The sequence below is a fragment of the Calidris pugnax genome, unplaced genomic scaffold, assembly GCF_001431845.1.
Source record: "Calidris pugnax isolate Ruff unplaced genomic scaffold, ASM143184v1 scaffold44, whole genome shotgun sequence".
NCBI lineage: Eukaryota > Metazoa > Chordata > Aves > Charadriiformes > Scolopacidae > Calidris > Calidris pugnax.
In genome coordinates, this window is record NW_015094506.1 from 31,478,139 (window position 1) to 31,502,939 (window position 24,801).

Below are 24,801 nucleotides of genomic sequence, written 5' to 3' on the forward strand. Positions count from 1 at the left end.
TGTTGAGACCTATTCCTTTCCCTTCACAAATGCACACGTATTTTGCATTTTATTTCAGGCTGTAGAGGTTCTGCTTTTCAAAAGAGCTTAGTGTTACAATAGCTCCATCTGCTTTATTTTTTTTCTTCTTCAGCAGTGCATTTTAAATATCTGCTGATAGCTTTTGCTTATTTTCATTGCATGATCTGGTAGCCTGTAATGGAGATGTTCTGCTTCTGTTATCACTCACCCTTGGCAAGTGAGGAAGAGTGGATGTTAAAACGTGCAGCAGGGTAACCTGTAGTTATGGCAATGAAGCCATAGGAGTTTTTCCTGCTCCGCATTACCACAATGTCCTGTTTTCTTCTTTGAGAAAGGGGAATTGGGCACTCCTCTTTAAAAATAATGAAAAAAAGGCTATAAAGGTGGGTTTCAGGATATTTAGGCAGACTTTTTACAGAGGGTACAAGGTTACCGTCAATGTGTGCTGTTATGTAGGGGAAGGAATGTTTAGGAGGGAAGAAAATGCCGGTCTTGAACACTATTTGCTTGTGAGGATTTAATCTCCTTTCCAGTTCTCAAGCAGGACCTTAGCTATGTGATATTTAAGAAAACAAAAAACATCTACCATAGATTCAAATTGTCATGAATAATTGATTAATAATAATCCAATTCTCAAGATTAAATACCTAAAATATGCCCATGTTTTACAGATAGAAAGGTCATTGCTATCCATCATTTCCTAGCTTCAATTGCCTCTTTCTCCTCCAGGAAACAGCCTCCTGATAGGAGTGGGTCTTCAGAGAAAGGGCTGCTTCGTTCAGCTCTGCGGGGATTAAAAAATTTTACATGTTCTTGTGCCCACTATTTTATTTACTGCATTCTTCTTTATTGCATTTTCTTTTATTGAAATACACAACTAGATATTTTTATCTTTTTGTTTTCTATATTTTTATGTTGACATTTTAGCTTTATATGACTGTTTATTTAATTTTAATGTCTGGAGGTTCCCTTTTCCTTCTGGCTAAGGAAGTGAGTAATTTTTGTAGTTTAAATTATGCAGTTTGGGTTTGGGACCTTTTTCCCCAATAAGAAGAAGATAGTCAGCTGTTAGAACTGCTCTTTTTGTGGGATATTAATCCAAATACCTTTTACTGGCTAATTTGTGGTGCATAGTCATCTTACAGTTATTGTGATTTCAGATGACTGTGTTTATTCTGCCTAAAAAATAGTACAAAGCGTTTGAGGTAACTTAAATGGTTCTCTTCAAAGCTAGAAGGTATGACAGATACCGTATTCTTGCAGCATAAGTGAGCATATGAGTACAGAAATCATGCAGAATAGACTAATGGAAATTACTCAAAATATATTGCTGAGTCTGAAAGGTGTGTCTGTTTAGTGAAAGTAGCGATTTAAGTACGTCCCAAATACACTGAGGTATAAAAAAGCATGAGCCTTATGGACAAACAAAACTTTGATCAGTTCAAATACAGGAATGCAGTATTTGATATTTAGATCCTTCCTTAAAAAAAAAGATAAATGTTTGAGGAATCTGGTCAGTAGAAGTAATGGAGGTGTGAGAACTCCTCTCCCAGAGAGATTTTCTTATCCTCTCCCCAGCAGAGAACTAGCCTGTATTACTTCTCTTTCTCCCCCCTGACCTGGCAGATCTCTTACCACTTCTGTTCCAAAAGTTCAAAACCTCCTGTCATGCCTGTTGAGGAGCCTGAGGGGTTTTTAACTTCTTCCCAACCAGCTCTAAGATGGTGGACAACACATGCATTTTTGAAAACATTCTTTAAAAATACTGCGCATCAGCTAGTTCCCTTAGCACAATGCAAGAGGTAAAATGTGATTTATTATCATAGTTTTGTACAGGTTCTGGCTGGGAAAGAGTTAATTTTCTTTATAGCTGCCTACTGGGTTATACCATGGCAAGTTTTCAGCCACTAAATACTGAAATATGACTTTGGTTATATAAACTGGAGATAGCTATCTAAGTATGTTGTCCAGGATACTTGGAGTATTCATGGCAGTCAAGATAAAACATCTCATGAAGGTGGTAGTGAAAATTATGCTGTGTAACAAAATTTTGGAATTTAGTTGGCTTGACAGCAGGCCAGTGCATTGTGCATCAGAAGCACTAGGAGCACTAGGGCCAGTAAGGACCCATGGAGTGATTAACAGTGCTGTTGCAGTAGTCTGAGCACGTACAAATGAGAAATCGGAAGTCAGTGCTATCAAGATACCAAGAGAGCAAACATTTTCAGTATTTCAAATAAACTAATTGTGGTTTGCAGGTGGTGCACACATACGCAACTGGAGCTCACGTTCGCTGCTGTTCACCTGAGCCTTAATGATTCAGCTGGGGTTGTTTAGATTTCCCTCCTCCTTTTTTTTAATGAATAAAGATGATGGACTCTTTCCAGTGCCTACCTGGAAGACTTCTGTAGAAAGTTAGGGCTTTTCTTGCTGAAAGTGTATTCATCTTCACACCTTTTTGGTTTCCGAGAATTTCCAGAATCAAACCTCTCAGCTGAGACAATTTTACATCCAGGGAATTTCACAGCTCATTGTTGCATAACCATAGGATTTTCATTTAATTTTCATTTCACCCTCTCCTGGGCAGAGAGGTATTTTCACAGCTAGCCTTAACAGTTAACAGTCTTCAGAGTTTAAGACTGGGTCTTCGGTGTTTACAGAAGTCACCCATGGAAGGACCCGATTGTTGTTGAAGTTAGCGGTCCCTTTCTTGTAAATAGAGCTGCTGTGGCATGCAGATGTTTTCTGCGTAGCCTTTCCCCTTCGACTCAAGGTTGAATGTTTTGAACAAACATGGTTCACGATGGACTGTGATAGGTGAGGAATTTCTATACTCTGTGGTGACTCCGTGTGCAGAAATGAACTTCTTGCTGTTGTTGATCCATTCACAGAACAGTAGTCAAACTTCAATGAGAACCTTAAACTGCACCAGATGACCATAAGATAGATGCATGTATTCTGCATACCACTAGTAGCCAGAATTACCCGGAGCCTTTCATTTTCTGTTTTACCTTACTTCTTATTCTCAGAACATTATCTGAATTTATGGTCTGAGGCTGGGGAAGTTTGGATGGCACTAATCATCAGTACCAGACAAAGGTGAAAGTCTTCAAGTAACGTGAAAATTACTGTGCTCGCTGTGTTTGAGCCTGAAGTAAATTGTATCTTTATTTCAGAATATTCTCCTTTGTTGTATTGGTACTGTCTCAGAATTAATGTGCTGTTATGCCTACATAGGAAAGAATATTTTCATTCTTTTCCTGATTGGTTCCTCGTATAGTGTAAAAGGTACAATATGTTTGTGGTGGTTCCTTAAAGAGGAAGAGTAGTAAAACTCTGACTGCATTCTGTATGAAATATTATACTGCAAAACCAATGAGTCAGTGTGGTTTCAGACTGCTATTTTCAGTACTAACGGTATTCAGCTAGCAATTTTTAGCAAAGAAGACGCCAAATTACAAAGTGCATGAAAGTTGTACTTTTAGGAACCTGTTTTCTGGCAAAAACGTCTTGAACTTAAAACATGGCAAAAATTCTCTTAGTTTTTCTCTTTTAAATTTTATATTTGCTGTCATGTGTGTGCAATGCTTGGAATAAGTTTATACAGCTGAAAAGTAGTACTTCAATTGTGTGTACATCAAAAAAATTAAATTAATTCTTCAAAATGTAGAGACCCAAAATAGTTTTTAATCTTTTGAATTTTGTATTTACTGATAAAAAAGTGAAAGATGAAGAGAAGCTAATGGTCACAGCAGAAGGCTTAGCTAAGTAATTATGGTTAAACATTTTCCTTCTTGAAATAGCTATCCAGAGGAAAGAAGGGTCTGAATACTACTTCCTTATGCTGTATTCAGGTAATATCTGCAGTGTAAAAGTACCTACAAATACCTTTCCCTGAAGGTATTTTTGTAAAGGAAAGGGAAAACAGGAGCCTGTGACCTATTTTCATTTTGTTGTGGGGGTGATGGCTTTTTGTTGTCCCTTTAAAAAAAAAACAAAACAAAACTTCATGATCCAAACCCAAAGGATCCCTTTGAAAAACATTCAGACGTCAAACAGGTGTGGTCACTCAGGCTGTTTCTAATACTGGTTTTGTTAACTCATTATACTGATGAGGTAGGCCTCCAGAAATATTGAGGCTTGATTTAAGAGAATAATGAATTATTTGTGACCCAAGCCATAACTATTTTTGAATGAACTGTAGCGTTCTGGCATGTGAGAAACATGTTTTTGTATGGGTACTGCTCTTGAAATCAGTGAACATGAAATGTGAACTCCATGGTATTCTAACAAAAGAGCTTTCAAATTCTGAGTTTTATGCCTTGACCCATGAAAATTACAGGCTTAAATTGTACTTTTAAACCTGCTTTCCTCAAGTTCTATAAAGTATCTTGATTATCATGTTTTCACTTTAATCTGAAGCTATAAATATTATGACACTTATTTAGAGAAAACTGTAAGATTTAGCAATGCTAATATTAGTTACAGAAGAATTTCAACTAAGAGACTTTCCTGTTGCAGAGGTACCTCAAGCTTAAGTGAGCTTTATTGATTTACAGCTCAGACTTAAGGTTGTATAATGTGAGCATAAAATGTTACGAAGTTTGCTTTTGAGACAAGTCAAGTAGAGCAAACTGTTAGGAAAGCCTATAAAATATGTGGCCTATGAGTCAGATTTGACCTTCAGGGCAAGTTTTTGCCCCTGAGAGATAGCACAAGCCTTTTGCCCATTCCTTCATGGAGCAGGAACAAACATGCCTGTAAGTATGGAGAGATCTGAAATACATCTTTCTTCAAAAATAAAACCTCTTAGCCACTTAGAAGGCATGTACCTTTTCCCGTCTCCTTTCTTTATTAGGACAGATGCATATTTCAACTGCATTTTATAAGTTGAAAGTTGAAATAAAATTCACATTTTAACAGAAAGGCAGTGAAAGATTATTATGCTGCCCAAAACTGGCCATAAGAGCAGTGTCAAACTGGAGTGAACATCTTCTAGGTCTGTACAATTTAGAAATATAGGAGATTAGTGGAGAAAAAAGTCTTTTTGCTTGAATTTCAAGATGAAGGAAACATTAAGTTTTGGTGAGAAGATTTGGGATCAGCCTGCCTAGAAAGGTTTGCCTCAGTGGTCAAACTCAGTTTTTTCACACAAAAAAATATTTGGATGGTGAGGCAGGATAGAGAGCTACCTTTGGGTAATGCACATGTAGTTTTCATATATGTAATTTTATTAAATTACACCAGCTCATTTAACAAATTAGTAATTCATAGCTCACTTTGTAATTGGCAGTTCTGGAAGAAAGTAAAGGGTATGGATTGGTGATGTAGTAGAAACAGAAGTGGTGGCTGTCGTCGTGGAGTCAAAGTTGGAAAAGTGCTGAAGGGTTGTTCCCATTCTTATTAAATTGTTCTGCATCCTCTTTCCCATATTTATTTTATAAAGTAGAGAGAGAAAATACTGACCCGTCCCTATTATATTACCGTCTCTAAGCCATTTTACTCTTTTCTGTTTGCATCATTTTCTCTGTCCTCCCTTTCCCTCTTTTTGTTGTTTGTTTGAACAGTCCTTATTCCTGTAACCAATGACAAGAAGGTTGTGCTTAGAGGCTGACTGGAAATGTTTTTAAAGTGCTTTAGTATAAAGGCCTGTTCTTGTCAGCTTCTATGTGTTAACATCAACATTTAAGCTATTTTGTAAGTAGCAGTGAACCTACTTATTAGTATTTTGACTATTGGAGAATTAACAGTAAATTAAACATTATGCAAAGATACTATGCCTTCAGGAAAAAAAATAATCAAACAACTGTTAAATATTACACCTCTGAAAATCTCGGTTTCTGGACTCATGTGATTATGTTAAATTAGAATTTTCATAAAATAAACAAAACATTAACCTGGTCTTAATCTGTTGCTCCTGACAAAAGCTGAAAGTTAAAGAATCAAAGTTAAGAATGCCAATAATAAGGACGTCTTTAAAAATAAAATATTGATGATTTCTGAGTAGTTTGGCTTGGCGGCACCACACTGCACAGAAACAAGGAATTTTTGTCTAAATTAGCACAACACTAATTAAACATAAGGTGGTAGGGAGATGTTCCCATTGTGACTTGTTAGTTCCAGAAACCTAAAATGATATGGGGTAATAAAATGTAGCTAGTTATGCTGGAGGAGAGTGAAGAAAAAGGTGCTGGAATTAACTCCAGGTGGCAGGGCTATGGCAGCAGTGCAAATAAAATGGCAGATGGCATGAATCTTTAGTAGAGTGAACAAGGATGTATGAAAACCAGGGCAGTTCTCTGTTCTTTTGGCAGTTGTCTGAATGGTTTCTTAAGAGCTTTCTGTTCGGGGCCAAGAAATGTGAGAAGGGAGGCTGAGATGTTTCCCAAGCACGGCGCAGCTGCACAGCACAAAGGGATGGAGGCAGGAGTTTGGCTCACCCATTGCCAGCCTGGTGGAGCTGCTGTGGCTGGCGATGACAGGAATGTTTTTGTGGGGCTGAAGGCTTCTACAAGCAGCAAAGGAAGGTTGTTTGCGTGTGATGTAGTTGATGTCTTTGCTGTGAGGCGAGAGTTGCCTCTGTCCTTGGGGTCTTTTTGGGTAAGAGGAGGTTGCTGCCTCAGCTGCAACTTTTATAGCTCTTGAATTGTGAAATGACAAAAAAACCCAAACCTGTAAATTCAAATGCTTTCACTTAAAATGCTGTTTCTTTTCTGTGAAATCCTTCAGCTTATTTGCAAAACCTTGTAACAAAATGTTTTAAAATGCAAAAATGGACACTTCAATATTGTGAATAATATTGACATAGCACAGATTCCACTGCTGTATCTGCACTTCATTTAAAAAAAAGTAATTGTGATTAGTGTACAGAAGGATTTTCTTTTCCTCTGCAAATAAAGGGAAATATGTCTTCTAAATAAGACAAAATAAAAAAGATCCTTGCTGCAAGACGCACTGATTCAAAGCATGGACCTCGTCCAAATTTAAATGCTACTTAGAAGTATTTTTAAACAAAAGGTGAACTAAATAAACTTCAGTGGGCCAAATTACATAGTTTTATAAGTTGAAAGAACTTATTTATTTTTTTTAAACAGAGAATGAAAATGGTTCCATATGTAATGTTGAATGCTTTAAAAATGTTGAAATAAGAATACTCCCATTCTGTATGTTAGAGATAAAAACCAGTATTCTACTGCTATTCAGTCAGCTCTGCAGTATAAGGACTTGCAGGTGCTACTGGCCTCTATTATATTGAAATCATTTGGGCACAATAATTTCATAGAGATTTATATCTTGTTTCATGAACCGAGTGGAGAATCAGAATTTTAGCTCTGTTGTGGGATGAAAGAAAAAAGTTTTACAGGTAATTTCAACACATTAAGACAATTTAACTGTTTCTTCAGATAGTCTGGTGCTTTCTCCTTTGTGTTAATGCATTTGTTTCTCTGAATTTTTGTGCCTGTAGCTCTTAGTCACTGACGGGACACTGTATTTTTCTAGCAGGACAGATTTGTAACTGCATGGCTCAGATAGCAGAGCTTTCTGGTGAATTGTTTGAGCAGCTTATGCTTTGCTTCCTTTCAGGAAACGAAGTGCATCATTTTTACAGGAAGTTCGGTCTTCGCCAGGCACGGTCAGCAATCTGACTATTGCACAGCTCTAAGGGATGTGTGCGTGAGCAGCAGGCAAAAACTCATTTAGCATACTTTTTTTTACTATATTGAATTCATGTAATGGCGGTCATGTATGAAAGCTTGGCCAGGGTGGGTGGGTTTGTCCAGCTGAGTCAGAAAAAGGACTTCCTAGATTATTTTGGTAGAATACAGTAAATAGGAAAACTTTTTTTACTTAATTATTTTGGGCTAAGTATTGGTGAGAATGATTACGTGTTAAGCACATTCAACTTTGGATTGAACACAGAAATCTCTTAGTTTATAAATTATTGCATTCTGAAATATAACCCTGCCTTTCCCTTCAGAGTATGAAACTACCATTTTAGTGTAAAACAAAGTTAAACTGCCTGTGGGGTGAGGAAGGGAAAGGGCAGTGAGCTCTGATGGGGAGATGCAGCCTTTAGTCTGCAGGTGCCTGCAGTTTTGAGTCTAGGGAAGGAAAAAAGAGAATTTAGAATTTTCAAGGGCTCTGATAAGAGGATTTCTCACGGTGTATTCTCAAGAATCTAATTTGTACAGCTTGCACAAAAATGTTTTGGGTGAGATTGCGCCGTACCTTTCAAGGCACATCAAAATTCAAAAAAGGGCTAAGAGATGTCATTTCTGGGTCATCCTGATGCCAAGCTGGTGCGTTAGTGGCATAAAGCAGCCCAAGATCCAGCTTTGGTTATGGCAGCTCTGCCTGGACTTTCTATATGCGACTCAAAATCCTTTGATGACCTGGGGTCCCCGTAGTGCTTTAGGATGGGGAAGCCCTACTTGTCCAGCCCATAGGCATAGCAACCAGGTGGGGTCGGTGATGGGAGCAACCTGACCAAGTTGGAGTGTCCCTGCCCATGGCAGGGGGTTGGAACTAGATGATCTTTAAGGTCCCTTCCAACCCAAACCATTCTATGATTTCATGATTCTACGGACATAGTGGCCAGATGGGATTGGTGATGGAGTCCTGAGCCCATCTCCTAGATCCTGCTTGACATGTGGGAAATCCTGTAGCTGAAGGACATCTGTAGCAGAGACTACCTCAGTGTGTTTAATGTTGGCCGTGCAGATGCATGTGGCTTTTCTTTCTCCTCACACTTTGCATTTTCAGGACTTGGAAATAGATGGACTCTCTACTACGTTTCCACATCTTTTTTTCTCCTGCTGAAAATAAGTCTATTAACTATCCAGTCTGTAGTAACGACAAGCTGGGTCATGAAGAGTTATGGTTGTGGACCTCAAGTCCTCGCCCTGCTTTCTGACACAAAATTTCCATTTTCCATCATGCTGCTATTGCTGAAAGTGTCTGATGTTTGGCCTGGGCTCCGGGAGCTTCTCTGACCTTGAGCAGAAGGGGAACTATTGCTTCAACACTATATAAGTTGTTATATGCTTCAATCACTGTATAACTACGATGTTTTTGTCTTTGTTTTATTTCATTGCTTATCATCTAGTGATATATCATTTAATTCTTTTCTTACTTGTGAAATTTGTAGCAAATACTGCAGCTCTAGTGGGATTTTGCTTGTGATTTTTTTTTTGTTGTTGTTTCTTCTTCCCTACTCTTTTCTGCCCTCACAGACTGAAGTGGCTCAGCTCACTATGTATTTTTTTCCTTTCTGGCTCCTTCCCCTCCAGTGCTGTCTTCTTCTGGGTGGTTGCTATCTGCTTATTTTTCCTTTTGATGTTTTTGCCCTACTATTGCTTTAATAATGTAAAATCCCAAGTTTTAGCCTGTTCCTCCTGGTTACTGCCCATTTGCTTCTCCTGTTCCATTTTCCTTGCAGCTGTACTTTCTCTTTCTTCCTTTGGTTTTCTGGTACTTGGTATCAGCTGATGCTGAACTTAGCATCAGCCCTATGTTGCTGGAAAGAATAACAGAGAGAAAATAAGCAACGGGGTCAGAAACTCAGATATCAATGTATGCATTCCTATTTTTGTTCTGATATTCTGTGTGTTTTCCCACTAACTTTTTACATTGCCCCCTCTGTTGCCATCCTGTTTTTACTCCTATTTTTAATTTCTGTGTCTTGTTAACTTTGTTAGCAGTAGTACTGGGTATTACTTAGAATTATAGAGATGACAAAAGACAGAGCACTAAGAGCAGGATATCTGATTCACACTTGAGGTGGAACACTTTTCAGAGTCTTCTGAAATTCAGTCCCTTACAGGAGTGGAAGACTAGAAATCAAGGGAGCAGTGAACATTAAGTGAATTGCTCATTCCAAGCATTTGGCTTCATGTTCTTTTTAAAACCAAGTGCAGCCAGTTGTTGTGTATATTTGTTTGAGTTTACCTGAACACTGTAATCTTGTAATCTGAAAACTTTATATGGTCAGTGGAGAATGAGTATTTTCTCACTCAAAAGAGAATGGCTAGGGGCAAACTGAGAAGCTATTTGCCTCGCCATCCCATGTTTTTTTCTTGCAGTGAAACATTGTCTAGTTTGTCAGTGGCTGTTGGGGTTTTGAGGAAGGGAGCAGGAGGTGGTGGAGCCAAGAGGACCTGTTTGTGCATTTGCCCAGGTTACAGCTGTTAATGACATTGAGGTTATCTCTCCTGTCTGGTACATCCTGCTGTGCCGCTTATGAGGCAATACCCAGCAAGCGACATCCTGTTGTTTGTAGCTTCTCTTTGATACATATTATTCGATTTGGGAACAAGTAACACAATGGTGAGGGGCATCAAAACGGTTCCAAATATTTGACTTTGTGTCTTAAGTTCCATGGGACACCAGTGTGTCTTTATGCAGTGGTATAACCATATGTTGTAATAGGTACTAATTGCATAACTGCTGTAATTGTCATCCCAACAGCTTGGATTTCTTTTTTGAGTCTAGTGGTTAATTAACCTTCCTTTTAAAATTAAAGCTCCACTAGCAAAGCATTCTGTTCCTTGGTGAGGTGGGATTTTAATGGGTTGGGACCCCTTTGTATCATTTATAGTTTTGGAGACTGTCTTCACATTTACTAAATCACTGATTGTGTTTCAGAAATAAATAACTTTCAGCACTTCAGAAATTAACAAGAAGCCTATCTGATTTTTAATTTTTGTATTATTTTGTTCTCATACACAATTTCTGCAAGCGATGGTGCATTATAGGGAATGATTTAACAAGAGCAGCTGCAACAAAAATCAAGTAGTTCATTATGCCTTTTAATAAGTTACCTATGTGGAAAACATAGGAATAGAAAAACATATTTTTGCCTTAAATAAAAAAATAAAATCACCTTCATAAGTGTGCTTGACTAATGTGTAAACACCATGAAATGTTGGAATGCTGACCATGAGTTAACCTGCCATTGCATATGTCTGTGCAACGGTTGCCACTGCTCTAAGTATTTGTAATGCTATGAAACATAAGAGCAGATAGACTGCAGTTCTTCTCCAGTCCTAGCAGAATGTATAAGGAGAAGAACTGATAGATAAGTGTGGCAAGTGGAAAGCTTGGAGTAAAATTTCCCACTTTTGAACACAGCTTTATATAGAAGTTTATTCCCCAGGTGTCTGTGTGCTTGTAACCAGCAATGTCCAGTTTTGCGTTTGGCTCTTCTCTTGGATTTTTCATGGGAAGCTACTGCTGCTTGTTCTCAGAAAATGAAAAACTATATGCTACAGTAGGAACTATAAGTCACTTGATGTAGATGTGGTTTAACAATCATAGTATTATGTGAACCATCTTTTTGTTTCTAACTATATTGTGATCTAGCAAGAATTTTCAAGTCATTGACAAAGTTTATCATAGATGCCAATATTTTTAGTCTAACAAAAAACATTGCCAATGATCGCAAGATTTGTGTATAAAGAAGGAGAATTTACCGATAATCTAATGGTAATTAGAAGACAAAAGGATATTTGGTTTTTGAGTTCAGCATTAAAAGATAGGTAATGAAAATGTTAAGGAGTTACTCAGTTCAGCAATGATTAAAAATTTGCTGTTGCTCTCATTAAAAAAGTCAGCAGGCATTTTTTTATTTTGAAAAAACATGTCAGGGAAGGGGATTTGTAAATAGAGAAATTCACTCCACATTTTCAGTGGGAATGCCTGTCAACTTTGTAAACCTCTGCCCACCAGCCCTTTTCATGCTTCCCTGTGGTAACTGCTGCTTTCTGGGTACGTCAAAGACATCTTTATACAATTCCTGCAACCCTTCAAACGGTGCATAAGGTCCTGCAGTGCTTCCAAAGGCAGGCACTGCGGGTGTCTTTGCAGAGATTTAAGAGTACTCTTGGCACCTTCTCGTGCACTTGTGTCGCCTTCTCAACCCATAAACACACACACAGACGTGCGTTTGCCATTCTCGTCAGCCCTTCACCGACTGAGAGCTGACGGGATAAAATGTCTTTTCCCTTTGTCCCCTGCCAGCCCCATTTCTGTTACACCTGGTGTTCCCTGGATGTGTTCTCAGACGTATTTTAACAAAGTGTTCTCAGTGTGGGTCCTGTAAAACTCGTACCAGCAATTTTACTACAGTATTTTCATTACAAAGGGCATCCTGTTTCATAATAATATATTGTATTCATTTTGAAGATGTCCTCATGTCTTAAAAGAAGCAATTCTAAAAAGGTGGTTGATGCTGTTAGTTGGTACTTTGTTTTCCTTGTAAAGTCAGCATGGTATAAAAAATTCAGTGTAAAAAATTGATTTTAAAAGATAGATTGTACCTTGATGGTACCTTGTTATTTAGTTAATGTATGCCTTCTGTGATATGGAAGCTGCAGTATATGCTATTTATGTCCTAGAAAATATTCAAAAATAATTGCTGACAAAAGCCACTTCACAGGTTGACTCAGAGGTACATCTTGTAATCTGAATGTTAATATTCTGGATAGCTAGGCAGAGAAAACTATTGATGTAGTTTGAAGATCCATGTAGAGACTAGTCAGGATTTTAGTTAGAAAAGTGGGGAGGGAGAGGGATTGAGATATTTGATTTCTCTCAGCTTCACTGAAATTTTATGCTTATCAAGCATATGAATGCATACAATTTTTTAATATTTTTGAAAAGGTAAGATTTTTTTGCTAGTCAGTTGGAAATGTTGCCTTTTATGTCTCAGGAGTTTATGTCTTTTCCAGAAGCAATTTGGAATCACCTTAATTTTACTCTAGAATCCAGGCAGCCCCTGGTCTTACTGTGCAATCCATGACTATCTGTCATCTGCTTTATTTTTCCCCTCCAGCATAGTGTTACGAAGAAGCACTGATTAAAAACTGGAGGCCAGATTCTTACCTCCCTTGCGTGTGGTCTCTTCCATGTGATCCATGCAGAGGGAGTAGGAGCAGCTACCACTGAGATCAAAGAATTTCCCCAGCCCAAATTAGTATGTAGATCTTGGCTTTCAGCATTAATGGACTCATGCAGGACCTCTGTATTTCCTCAAAAGAGCTGATCTTATGGTGGTTGCAACTGTTTTGGGAGGCAGCGAAGTGTTGAGGGTATTTTTCTAATGAAATGATAATTTGTATTTTCTCCATATTTGAAAATACCAAAGGTTACCTTTTTTTACACCCATGAGTTGAGCATTTTATTCCTCCCTAGTCCACCTGCAAAAATACTCCTTCTGTGGCCTGATCTGATGTCATTAGCTATTGTGTCATGAGGAAGAAAAGCAACGTTCTTACCTCTCTGGGTATGCAGTCAGATGACCCAGACTGCAAACGGGAGAGTATTTTTCCCATCGGTGGCATTGGCCAGTCTAGCAAACACCACGGGCATCAGTATCAGCTGCCCTGGAACTGCTTTTGATGTGATTAGGCTACTAATTAGCTCTCTCAATTCTTCTCTCCCTCCTGATGTTTTCTTTTGATTCACTTTGACTCTGAGGAGTCTGTATTCCATGTATGTTTGTTTTTGTGTTTTTGTCTAAAATCCCTAATGATAGCTTAGACTGTCTTCTTCTTAGACAGTTCCCCTGTGTTGACATATATTTTCCTGTTAAATGCATCCATCAGGATTTTTCTCCTAAGAATAGCTGTTATTTTGCAAGATGTAAACAATGTATTGTCAGTGTACATATATATGTGCATATTCATTTAAACTGTGCTAAGGATTTTACAGTCTGAATTAGAATGTGCATAGTTACTTCAAAACTATCAAAACCCCAGTAAATGGTTAGTACTTGAATATTTTTTCACCAGATAGTAACCTCACAATTAAATTATTATGTAAAGTCGGTTAAATAACAGAAGAAGTTATTGTATTAAGACCCACTTTGCAAGGAAACCAATGACAAGGAAGCAGTGAAAAACGCTAATAGATTATATGCTATAGCAATATATTGGCTTTTTATTGCTTTTCCACAGGCAGCAGATTCATGTATAGTTATTACTAGCTACATTATCTGCTAGTTTTCTATCAAAAAAGATTCAGTCTATTGAATCATTAATCCAATATTTATCATTCTTATTGAAAATCCACTAGTGTTAGCACTGTATAAAATATTGACTTAAATCTACTGGTTTTGCTAAAGATTAAAAACATATTAACCTAAAAAGCACAGTATTTCTTAGGACATTTGAACTATTCATTGTGGATATTTGAAATGACAATATTTCTGTGTTGTGTGAGGAATGATTTTTTTTTTTGCAATCTTTAACATATAGTAAGTGACCAGTGCCATCCTGATTTGAAGATGCTGAATGTTCATCCAACTCATATTTGAAATTTTGATGTGTATTGCATTAGTTACTGAATATCAAGAATAAAATTTTTTGCTCATACATATAGTGTAAAATGGGATCTTTTGTAGCAGCACACGGCCTGTTTAGAATGATATAACAGGCGCTGAATGTTCACATATCAAACAAAATGCCATCTTTCTGTAGAAAAGAGGTGTCAAAAAGTTTCTTTGTACCTTTAACGCATGTGATTATGTAGTACAAAATGCAGAGTTTGTAAAATTTCTTGAATATACAGGCAAAAAATGAATAATTCAAAACAACTCATAAGTTCTACATTCTATTGTATCTTTTATAACGCAGGCAGAAGATAGCATTGTGTTCCCAGTAGAGCTGAATTTGCACAAGTTACACCTCTGAAAATGCCAGATGGTCTATGGTCTACTTTTGAGAGCTGTCACATATGTAAAGATTTGAAAAAAGAAAGACAGCTGAATGAGAGCAGTGGATCATTAAAGAGAGAGTGAGAGTCCCTGGGTATCACTGTGTTTTAAGAAGCATTGTGTCGTTCCCCATATTACACCTTTTTTTTTAAGATATACACAACCTTTAAAAAATAAGGTAAAAATATTTCTGTTTTAAACTGAGTGGTTGTGGCTTAATCTTGGAACTGTCAGTTGCTTTTGTTCTTTATGCTAGAATGCGGTCATATGGTTCCTAATTGGTTTCAAGTGTGTTTTAACCATAAGATTCAAGTCTCCCTAGTGCAAAATTATCAATAAAGTTAAAATAAATTTAAATTGAGATAACTAATCCATTTGGGGTTTTATTCCATTTTGATTTGACCTGTGTATCACATGTGAATACTGTAAAGCCAGTCAGCTAAAAAGTTGTATGTAAATGCTAAAAGACTGAAGTAAGAGTACTTTGGGAACAGGATTATTAAAGAAAAAAACAAAGCACCCTCAAGAAAACCCACCCCCTCCCCCAAAATAACCTTAGTAAAAATAGTAATGAAAGCAAACACAAATGACTGTTTAGATTCCCCAAGAATTCCCATTCACTCACAGTTTGACAAAAACACACCTAATTTTGAAGATGGAATTTTGGATAATTTGCCAAGTTTCTGTATTGAAGCAAAGCACCAAAAATATGCAAACAATTGTAAGCTGCCACCACCAATTTAACTGGCTCGGAAAAGGTCATAACTGTCAGTTTTAGAAACTTGCATGTCCAGACATACAGAATTTTAGTATAGTCTGTTGCTTTTATTTACTGGGGAAGGCTAACCCCTCCCCAGTAATTCTAGGTTATTGGTACAACTACACCACTCCACATTTGGAAATTGTAGGGGAAATATCATTACACAGACTATGAAAACCACTATTCTTAATAGTAAAGTTTACATTTCGGTGGGATAATGAAAATAAAACTATGGGGAGTTGTAGGTATGAACTCTGAACTTTAGAGAATAAAAATTATGATTTCTGTTGTTGCTAAAGATTTTATTTTTTCACTACAGTTAGGTCTGCATTGACTATTTCTAAAATGGAAGTATTTGATTATTTTTTGGACAAAATTTGTTTTGCACATATGTGGAAAGATGTCCTACACAAAGGGTTTCAGGTGGTATGATTTTAAAGAACCCTGTTTCAGGTAGAATAAAACTCCCTAGAAACTTGGTTTGGGGCTTTTGTGATACTCTGGAAATGTGAGCAGAATATATGCTACAAACGGAATTCCAGAGAGCAGAAAGTGCCTTGCTTACGGATATGCATATTTTTTGGAAGTGCTAATGCGAAATTGAAAGGAGAAACAGTTTCTGTACTGCCATCAAAAACTTCTTGGACAACAGTTAGGTGCTTGGGTGCCAGATGGTGTTGTGCTCCTGCTCTGTTGGCTTGGAGGTTAGTGAGTAGTTACTGCTAGTAAAGTAAGGGAACTTTAGCTTCCCTGCAACATCTTTGAGGAGACTAAAGCATAAACGTTTTCCCCAGCCCTCCCTGTCCTGCAACACAATATTATCAGTTTTGTAAAGCAGGTTCAATCAGGGTTACTCTGACCTACATAGATGTGGGTAGTCTCGGGTATCTTAAACTCTTAGTTGCTAAGAGTTGTTGACTAAAAAAATCAAATGGCAAGTAAAAACAAACCAGATCATATTGAAACTGTTATGAAAAGTATCTCTGTTTGCTTGTGAACGTGACCAGGAGTTAAGATTTATCTGAAGTTTAATTGAGACAAGTTTATGATAGTTGGAGGAAGCAATCAGAGAATGATGTCAGCATCTTTGATAAAAGGGAAGCATAGGGGGTTTGATAGCCAAACCCAGAACTTATAGTCTTTTTAGAGACCACAGATCTTTATGTCCCAGTAGTATTTGTCCAAAAGTTCGGTCACTGGTACCTGAATTGATCAGTGGAGATGTTTCTTTTAGAGAAAGCTAACCGTAATTATCTATATGTATCATTATCTTGGACACAGTGTAATCTACATATAAAGTAATATTGTGAAATCATCTGAAAATGGATGTGAATCCTATGAAAAGAGAATGAACTGCAGCACTGTTTTTCGTTACTTCTGGTACTCTCTAATCTCACTTCAAGTGAGTGTTCAGTAGAATCTGGGCTTTTTCCTTTATGTTAGATCTGTAAATAGTTGAAGATTGAACTGTCTGAAAACCTCTTTATGTCCAAGCATGATATAGTAGTGTTTTGATTAGGAGAGGTGATTGGGCTGATGCTTTTTGATTATGAAATCTTGTTGTGTCACTATGTGTGTAGTTTAATTAGTTTTTGAACAATGTCTGCATTTTTTTTCTGAATAAGAATCTTTAATTGGAAATTACTTTTTTTTATTAAAGCTTCACATAAAAAAAATCCTGCATATTTTCTCCTGTTTAGATACAGACTTTAAATATATAGACAATGTATTTTCCATGTTATTAAAAATATGCTCCTTTATGATACAGTAGCTCAACAAAGAATGGTCAAGTTTCGTGCTCTCTCATTAGAATGTACTCTTGGAGTGTTAACCAGGCCACTGCAGATTCCTGCCTTGACAGGTTTTGTGTTTTTTTCTTCCTTTGACCATATCAGTTTGTTGCCATTAAAGCCCTAACTCGCCCATTACAGCCATTTCTAAAATTGTGTTTCTGAATTGAGGAATCTGAAGGGGAAGCCTTTGGCTTGTGGTGTTTGAATGCATGTTTCTTCTAGTTACCAGATCACCTCTTCCACAAAACCAGATTTTGATTTGTTTTGTTCTTCCCAGCAATGCACAATCTTTATGAATTTAAGCTCAAACTGTTGTTCGTTACTTGGATGCTCCTTTTCTTCTCTAATAAACTGGTCTTGTGTGTGGCTTGTTGATGGGGGGCATCCTACCTTGTCACTCAGGTTATTTCCTGAAGACTGGCAGGTTGGCCAACCTGCAGCTTCACTTCTGTTACTGCAGTCTGCATATACCTTTTTCTTTCCTTTTGCATTTCCCCCCCACTCTTTATTTGACTCCCTTAACCCAAGTTTATCTCGGTTTTGCTACTTTTTTTCCCATTCCTGATTTTTATCCTTCCTTAAATTACTGCCTTATTCTCTCAGAGCATTGCAAACCTTTCCATGCAGTGATGAAGAGGGAATCTAGGCCTCATACAGACATGAGACACTTTCTGAGTACCTAATAATTATTTTTAATCTAGAGATATTTTTTACTTTCTTTTTTTGATGAGGGAATGTTAACTTTGCAGTCTATTCTTTTATGAATTTACAATTTAAATTAACCCTTTCTCTCTTTCATTTTAAGCACAACCTCAACGTTTGCCTCAGCCGAATACTTCAGCACTGGAAAGGGGTGAGGAAGAAAGTGGCAAAATCCAAAACGGCCACGCGGGTCTGAGTAATGGAAGTGGAATTCACAACGGGGTCAAGCACGTGCCTGCAGACAACAGAAAACTTTCAGCTCCTGTTTCAGAAAAAATGCACAGAAAAATTCAGTCCACCTTGTCTGTCAACAGCAACAGCAGCAAGAAGAGTAAAATAAGCTCTGTGTTTTCTCAAAAGCCAGGTACTTCACCTGAAGGTAAGCAGAAATTCTCATTAAAAAAACCCAAACTGAATAAAAACTAGCCAAACCCTATTCTCACTAATAATTACACAATCAACTGAAAATAATTGAAGAGCATGACTCATGCTCCAGAAGCAAATAGAAATGATTACGATAAAACACAAGTTACTTCCCCAAAGGAAAATATTAAGTATTTGAAGGAAATTGAAGCGATGGGAGATTTCTTGCTTTCAAACATTTGGCCAACATAGTCTGATAATGTTTTAGTCTCTCCAGTTAGTATCAGTATCCTGAACCAATAAAAGTGCCTGTCAACATTGTCATGTATACATCAGAAAAAAAATGGTAAAGCAATAGTTCTAAGCATAATAATTAAGTCCAGTAATGGCAGGCTCCAGGAGGGCTGAGTTTGCTTTTGAAATGTTCTCTTAGCAGATATTCTGACTAGCCATGAGGTCTGAACACTAGGGAATAAAATTTGGACCTGTGCTTCAGTGTTTAGCGTGCCTTAATGCTATATTTGGGCTGTAAATAATTTGCATGAAAGAGATTTGTACTCCTTATGCTCAGCTTAAGTAAACAAAAGAAAATTATTTCCCTTATGTTTTAGCTGCATGGGTGTGTTTTCACTGCTTGCAATTACTCTAATGGTCCTAAAGTTCTCAAGTCTCTCCTCAATCCACTGCCTTCCCATTAGCACTAATATACTCAATGGGCTTTGCTCCTGCCTGTTACACAAGGGTGCAGAGGGTCTATAAATTTTTATTGGTTTGAAGCAGGCATAGATGTCACTGGTTAAAAAAACCTCTGAGGGTTGGGTACAGGCACAGATTCTTAGAGAAATGGGAAATGGTACTGTTCTGTGAAATGGGGGGGATTCTCAGCCTAGATGAAAGGAAGAGGGATCAGAAGATCTGCACATAGTGACCTGAATGAAGCCTACTGATGTCAGTGGAGTGACTTCTCTTGACTTCAACTACTTCAGTCAAACCTACTGAGTGAATCTGTGTAGTAATATCATTAGCGGCTTCTCTCGGACTGTGCCACAGGCTGGTCCTCCTTGCTGTGGTTTATTCATATATTTGTCTTCAAGAACTTACTGTTATTTTTCTATTTCACTTTCAGTCCTCTAACATTTCTTTCCAAAATCACAACTTCTTACTTGCTATATTCCCCTTATCTCTATCGTTTACGTCAAATCCAGTTCACCCTCCTGCCCAGTATTTTTCTTAGGTTTTAAAAAACTGTAAGTCAAGAGACTTAGGTCTATTCGCATGACTAGTATAAAGTGCAGGCCTCTGAATTTAGGAAATTCAACCTCTGAAAAGGAAATTGCAGAGATCTAAAGAGATGGTACCTGCCCTGTTCATGCCCTTATAAAATTATTTTTGGCAAGCACTTTCTTTTTTTTTTTTCTTCTAAAATTATATTTGAATAAATACCATCAGTGAGGTTTTTGTTTGTTTTTAATAACCTTGGCAATGATTATGTCAAATTACTGAATGATTGAGGAGAAAATTAATAAGATACCTTCAGATATAGCTTTAAGGTCTAATGTCTGATTTTAATATCCAAGATGTGATTGTGTTGGTTGTCTGAAACTGCCAATATACAATTTTCGATGTACAGTCAGAAATGTTGATATTTTTAAGGGTGTGTCTGATTAGATTATAGATTATTGCATTATGTTGTCACACTAACTTACATATTTTCAAAATACAGATACAGGCTAATCCTTAATGTCACATGTAGTTTCTTGAGTTATCTAATAGAAAAATTTAAATATATTCAACAGTGTATGTGTATGAATGTATGAGTGTATGAATGTGGGAACTTGGATATATGATCTGAATAGCTTGACCACACTGCTAATATCTGCTGGTTTAAGTTTTCTGTTAATTAATCTGAGTGAAGCACAAGTTTTATTGTGCAATGATTAAAGTATATCTAGGCTATTTGTGTCTATACGTCTGCATGCACGCATGTACAAGCCTTCTTACAATTTCTTCAGCTTTTCAGGAATTTACCCTGTAGGGCTGCATGGGAGAACTGCAGGCTATAAGTAATAATTTTATCAAGCTGTTACTTTGCAGGAAGTATCAATATACATGTAATTTCTTCTATCATCCGTCAGTTTTTTGATTAGATTTATAATCAGAGACTCTGACAGTGGCCAGTTGAAATATTTAAAGTAACACAAAAAGATCACTATGTAAGGAAAAAATATTTATCCATAACTTAAAAATAATTATTTTCATGAATTTAAGAAATATTAATCCCTTATGACTCCTTCTGGAAGACCACACTTAAAAAACTTGGTCTAATTAGCCAGGTTATTTGTTCAGAGGAGTTTAATTGCCTTTAAACCAGCAATATATGTAGTTGATGAATACATCTCACTGTACAAAATGAGGAGAGTACACTAGTAAGCCCTGTGACTGAGGATTGCATAGACACTCTTTCAAAATGGTATACATAAATTCATTTGAACCTAACTTCTACAGATTCCTTGTATTATGAATCATACTTTTGTGGGCAAAGAGATATTTTTGTGAGCAGTTGTGTCTTCTGATCCAATGACATTTCTGTAGAAACTATTGAAAAGGTTTACAGGAAGACGGAAAAGATAGGAAACTATTGGAAATTATCTGCAACGCTGCTTAACTACTTGGCTTTGTTTAAGTTGTACCATGTTAACCTCATAAGCCATTGGTTACTGCTGAAGAGCTGCAGGGTTTGAATTTACTTGAAGGTGTGTGTTTGTGTTTGTGCACATCTGTGCAGTGTAATCTTATGCAGAAAGAGATAAATTATATTAATTTTTGTGCTGTGAGTATTAAATAACCAATCACCCAAATTAACTCAGCTACTTCAATTTTTTACTCTAGTGTCCAGATAATTTTTGTAGAAAAAAATACAGGTGAACTTGAATGCCTTCAGATTTGCTTTAATTTTTCTATTCCTTATGTATGACCTTGGATTTTATGGTCTCCTTTAGAACTTTTTTTTGAAAAAAAAAAAAAACCAACCCTGAAAATATACGCCATGTATTTTTACTTTATCTGTCTGGTGTTATTCTGCTCAGCTGCCAGTCATGAGAATAACTAGTTGTGTTAAGTGAAACAAAGTGGCCAGAGAAAAGAAACAGAGTATGTCCTCAGAAGGAAGGGAGGTGAACGTCCCGGTCATCAAGCTATATAAAAAAAGAGAAAATATTTTTCACTTTTTCTTATTCCTTCCCAAAAGCTGCTTTTTTCTTGTTCTTCTTAAAAGACTGTGACTAGCTCTGGAGCACTACACCTATTTGTAATGTACAATAAGTCCAGGTCTGGTAGTTATTTTGCTCTATAACATCTTATCTTTTGAGAGAACAGAAAACCTGGTAGTGTTTGAAGCAGGGTAGAATCAAGAAACATCCAGGCTTCCCAGCCATTCTGCACAGGATCATATTTGGGCTTAAGCTTATTTAAAACGTTAGCAAATGCAGCATGCTGCGTCATATACTGCGGTCTTCAGTGGATACATACACCCGAAAGCTAAATGAAGTGCAGTGTTACTTTACCCAGGATATCACATCTTCATACAAAGAATGTCAGTACAGCTCCTGTTGGTCTCCAAAGTGCTAGACAGCCCTAATGCAAGCTATAAGGCTCCTCAGTCCCCACCCCACCAAAATCCCCCCAGCGTAGTTAATAACTCATTAATTGTTCCAGCTGCAAACTCCATTTGCGCTGTAGATCACATCTTGGAAACTTTTGGAATTGAAGTTGCATTGGAAGTGCTTAAAACTTAACAGACATTTTGGTAGCTGTAGTATAAAAGCTTTGAAATCTGACTTTTTAAATGAGTCTGTAGTGTATGGAGTCGTGTCAGCATTCCAGAATATGCTGTTTAGAAACACTTTCACATCCAGTGAGGCTTAGGAGGGTATGAGTGCACTCACCAGTTCTGCTCTTCCTCTGCATCTATTATTAATCCATATTATCCCTGAGGAAATCTTACTCAGCTCCATAACTCACACTATAAAAAAAAACAAAGGAATTATGAAATAGTAGAGTATCTCTCTTAAAAAGCAGTTTTTAAACACTGTGTTAGTTCTAAAGATTTTTCAGAAGGACTGGGTAGGCTTCAGTGCATATTGGGAATAAAAGATGGGTTTTTTATTCAAAGAAATTTTAATAATATTTTAAATTATTGATGTCAGAGGTGTCATGGTTCTTCCAAAACTCTGGTCAGTAGACCACTAGCAAAGAGAATTGTCACTCTCTTGCACCTGTTATGTGTAGTGCAGAGAAACACCTTGGGAAGCTGAAAAAGTAGTTTTAAATGAGCAAAAAGAAGGCAGTTTTGATGCTGTGTTTGGAAGTAGTGGTACCTATCCAAAGCAAATTAATGAGGGGAGGACGTCTAAAGGAGACAGCAATGAGGCAGCTGAACAGTAAATCTAGTTGTTAGGAAATTAAGAAAAATGGGTAACTGAACACATAAAGATGTGTATCAGAGTAGTGGAAAGTAAGTAATAATGACACATGCAGAGTTGGAAGAGGAAAGGGAGGAAGAAACTGGACAGTAGAAGGGATGGAAGAGGAATTTAATTAAGAGGGTGGAGGGGGGCAAAATGAAGTAGGCGCTAATCGTTTTGTAAAAACCAAACCAAGTTTTCCTACCAAAACTTTATGAAGCTTGATGTCGTGCATTTTTTTAATCAAACCAGTCATTTATAAAATCTTAATGATGGAGAGCAGGAATAGAGTTTTTAATTCATTTTTTAAATAGAGCTTTCGCTTCTGATCAAGTTGCTGTGACCTCACAAGTTACTACACTTGTCAGGGTGGTTCCCACAACTCCAGTAACTTTTGATAATTTGAGTTTTGGGCGGTACTTCACATGTTCAAAAGGCTGAGAGCATATGCGATTGCTGTATTGTATGAACATCAAGATGCAGGAGTGAGGTAGATAAAGCAAGCCTGCAGTGTAGGGGTGAGGCTCTGGGGAAGGACAGGCAGTGTAGTGTACTCGTGATTTTCCAGGAGCAAGGCCTGAAGCAACCTTCCTCAACCTTCTGGACTGTGTCTTGTGCTACTGAGCTTAGAGATGCATTAAACAATCTCACCCAATGTGGGGTATTTTAGAAATCCGATGTTTAAAATCCAGCATTTCACGCCACATTTGAATGAGACTTTTTTCCCCCTTCCTTTTAGTATAATGCCACTTCATCTGTTCTAGCTCTTGAATACAAGCATGGGGGTGCTGGCTACTATTTAACTCATGCTGCTGACTACATTAATTTATTAGGGTATCCCAAGTGATACTGATGGCTTAGCTGAAGACAAAGCAAGACCATGAAACAGCCTTTGTGTTAAGCCAGGGTCTTAAGAACCACTAGGTGTGTACATGTGGAAAGTAGTGAGTAGTTCTCTTAGCAGGGTAGGAGACCTCTGTTTAAAGTTGGAGCATATTACTTTGATTTATATAACTTAGGATAAACTGAAAAATAGTTTTCAGTCAACTTTACTTTCCTTTTGGACAATTTTGAAATAGCTTTTTTTTTTTTTTTTTTTCTCTCCTCTTGGGTGCCACAAGAGCAGCAGTGAATTTTATTTTCTGTGTCAGGGGAACGGTGGTGTGATGGCATGCATGCTGCTCTCCCTAAGTTTATGCCCCACCTCTGTGTAATGCACACGTTTAAGAAACTGGTGCCGGGTAGTTTCTCCTTGTCTCTTCCCCCACCGTGCTGCTCAGGCTGTGGGCTGTCTCTGCCACCGGCGCCGCATCTTCATCCCCACCACCGCCAGCCTGCGGGATGCCGGTAGCACCTGCTGGGGCTTCTGTTCTGGGCTCTGCAGGGGCCTGCAGTAAACCCCTGCTGAGGACCTCGGCTGCCACTTTGATTGCGGTTTTGCCCTTTTTGATTCTCGCTGTGAGACAGCAGAATGCCTGGAGATTTGTTTTGAGTTGTCTCAACTCAGTGAATATAGTTAGTAAGAAGCTGGCCAAGGTCACCATCCTGTAAGTGAGCTTATTTACCATTGGAGACATGAAAACCTTTTATCATATGTGACCTGCCTGCTCGGTATGAAAGCTTATTGGGTCAGTCTGTGACAGGTTAGTGTCAAACATTACAAAAGCAGCACAGATCAGCCTGTGCACGTGTTTCTCTGTATGCTTTTCATTTTTAACTTCTGTGGCCCTTGTACAGTTTTGATGGTCAATAGTTCTCTTAAAAGTCCATTTCTTAAGTAGAGCTACATCTTTTCATAAAAATGAAGAAAAGTCAATAAAAGGGAAGTTGAAGTAAAAGGAATATGTATTTCAGTACTTAAAAGGAATTGGATATCCAGGTAATATCTGTATGCAAATATCTTAGAAACAAAGGGGTGTGCATGAGCAAATGTTCAAAAAGACATGGACAGAAATAAAGTTATTTTACTGTTGATATTGTTTCTTT

At 37.5% G+C, this 24,801-nt stretch overlaps 1 protein-coding gene across 2 annotated transcripts in view; it reads left to right on the plus strand.

Annotated features, from left to right (window-relative positions):
* Positions 1-24,801, plus strand: part of MDFIC (MyoD family inhibitor domain containing) — a 50,125-nt gene that overhangs the window by 16,916 nt on the left and 8,408 nt on the right. For both annotated transcript variants that reach the window (XM_014963753.1, XM_014963755.1), the window contains exon 4: positions 18,093-18,368. In XM_014963753.1, the coding sequence (XP_014819239.1) occupies positions 18,093-18,368 (276 nt within the window). The remainder of the gene's footprint in view (positions 1-18,092; positions 18,369-24,801) is intronic.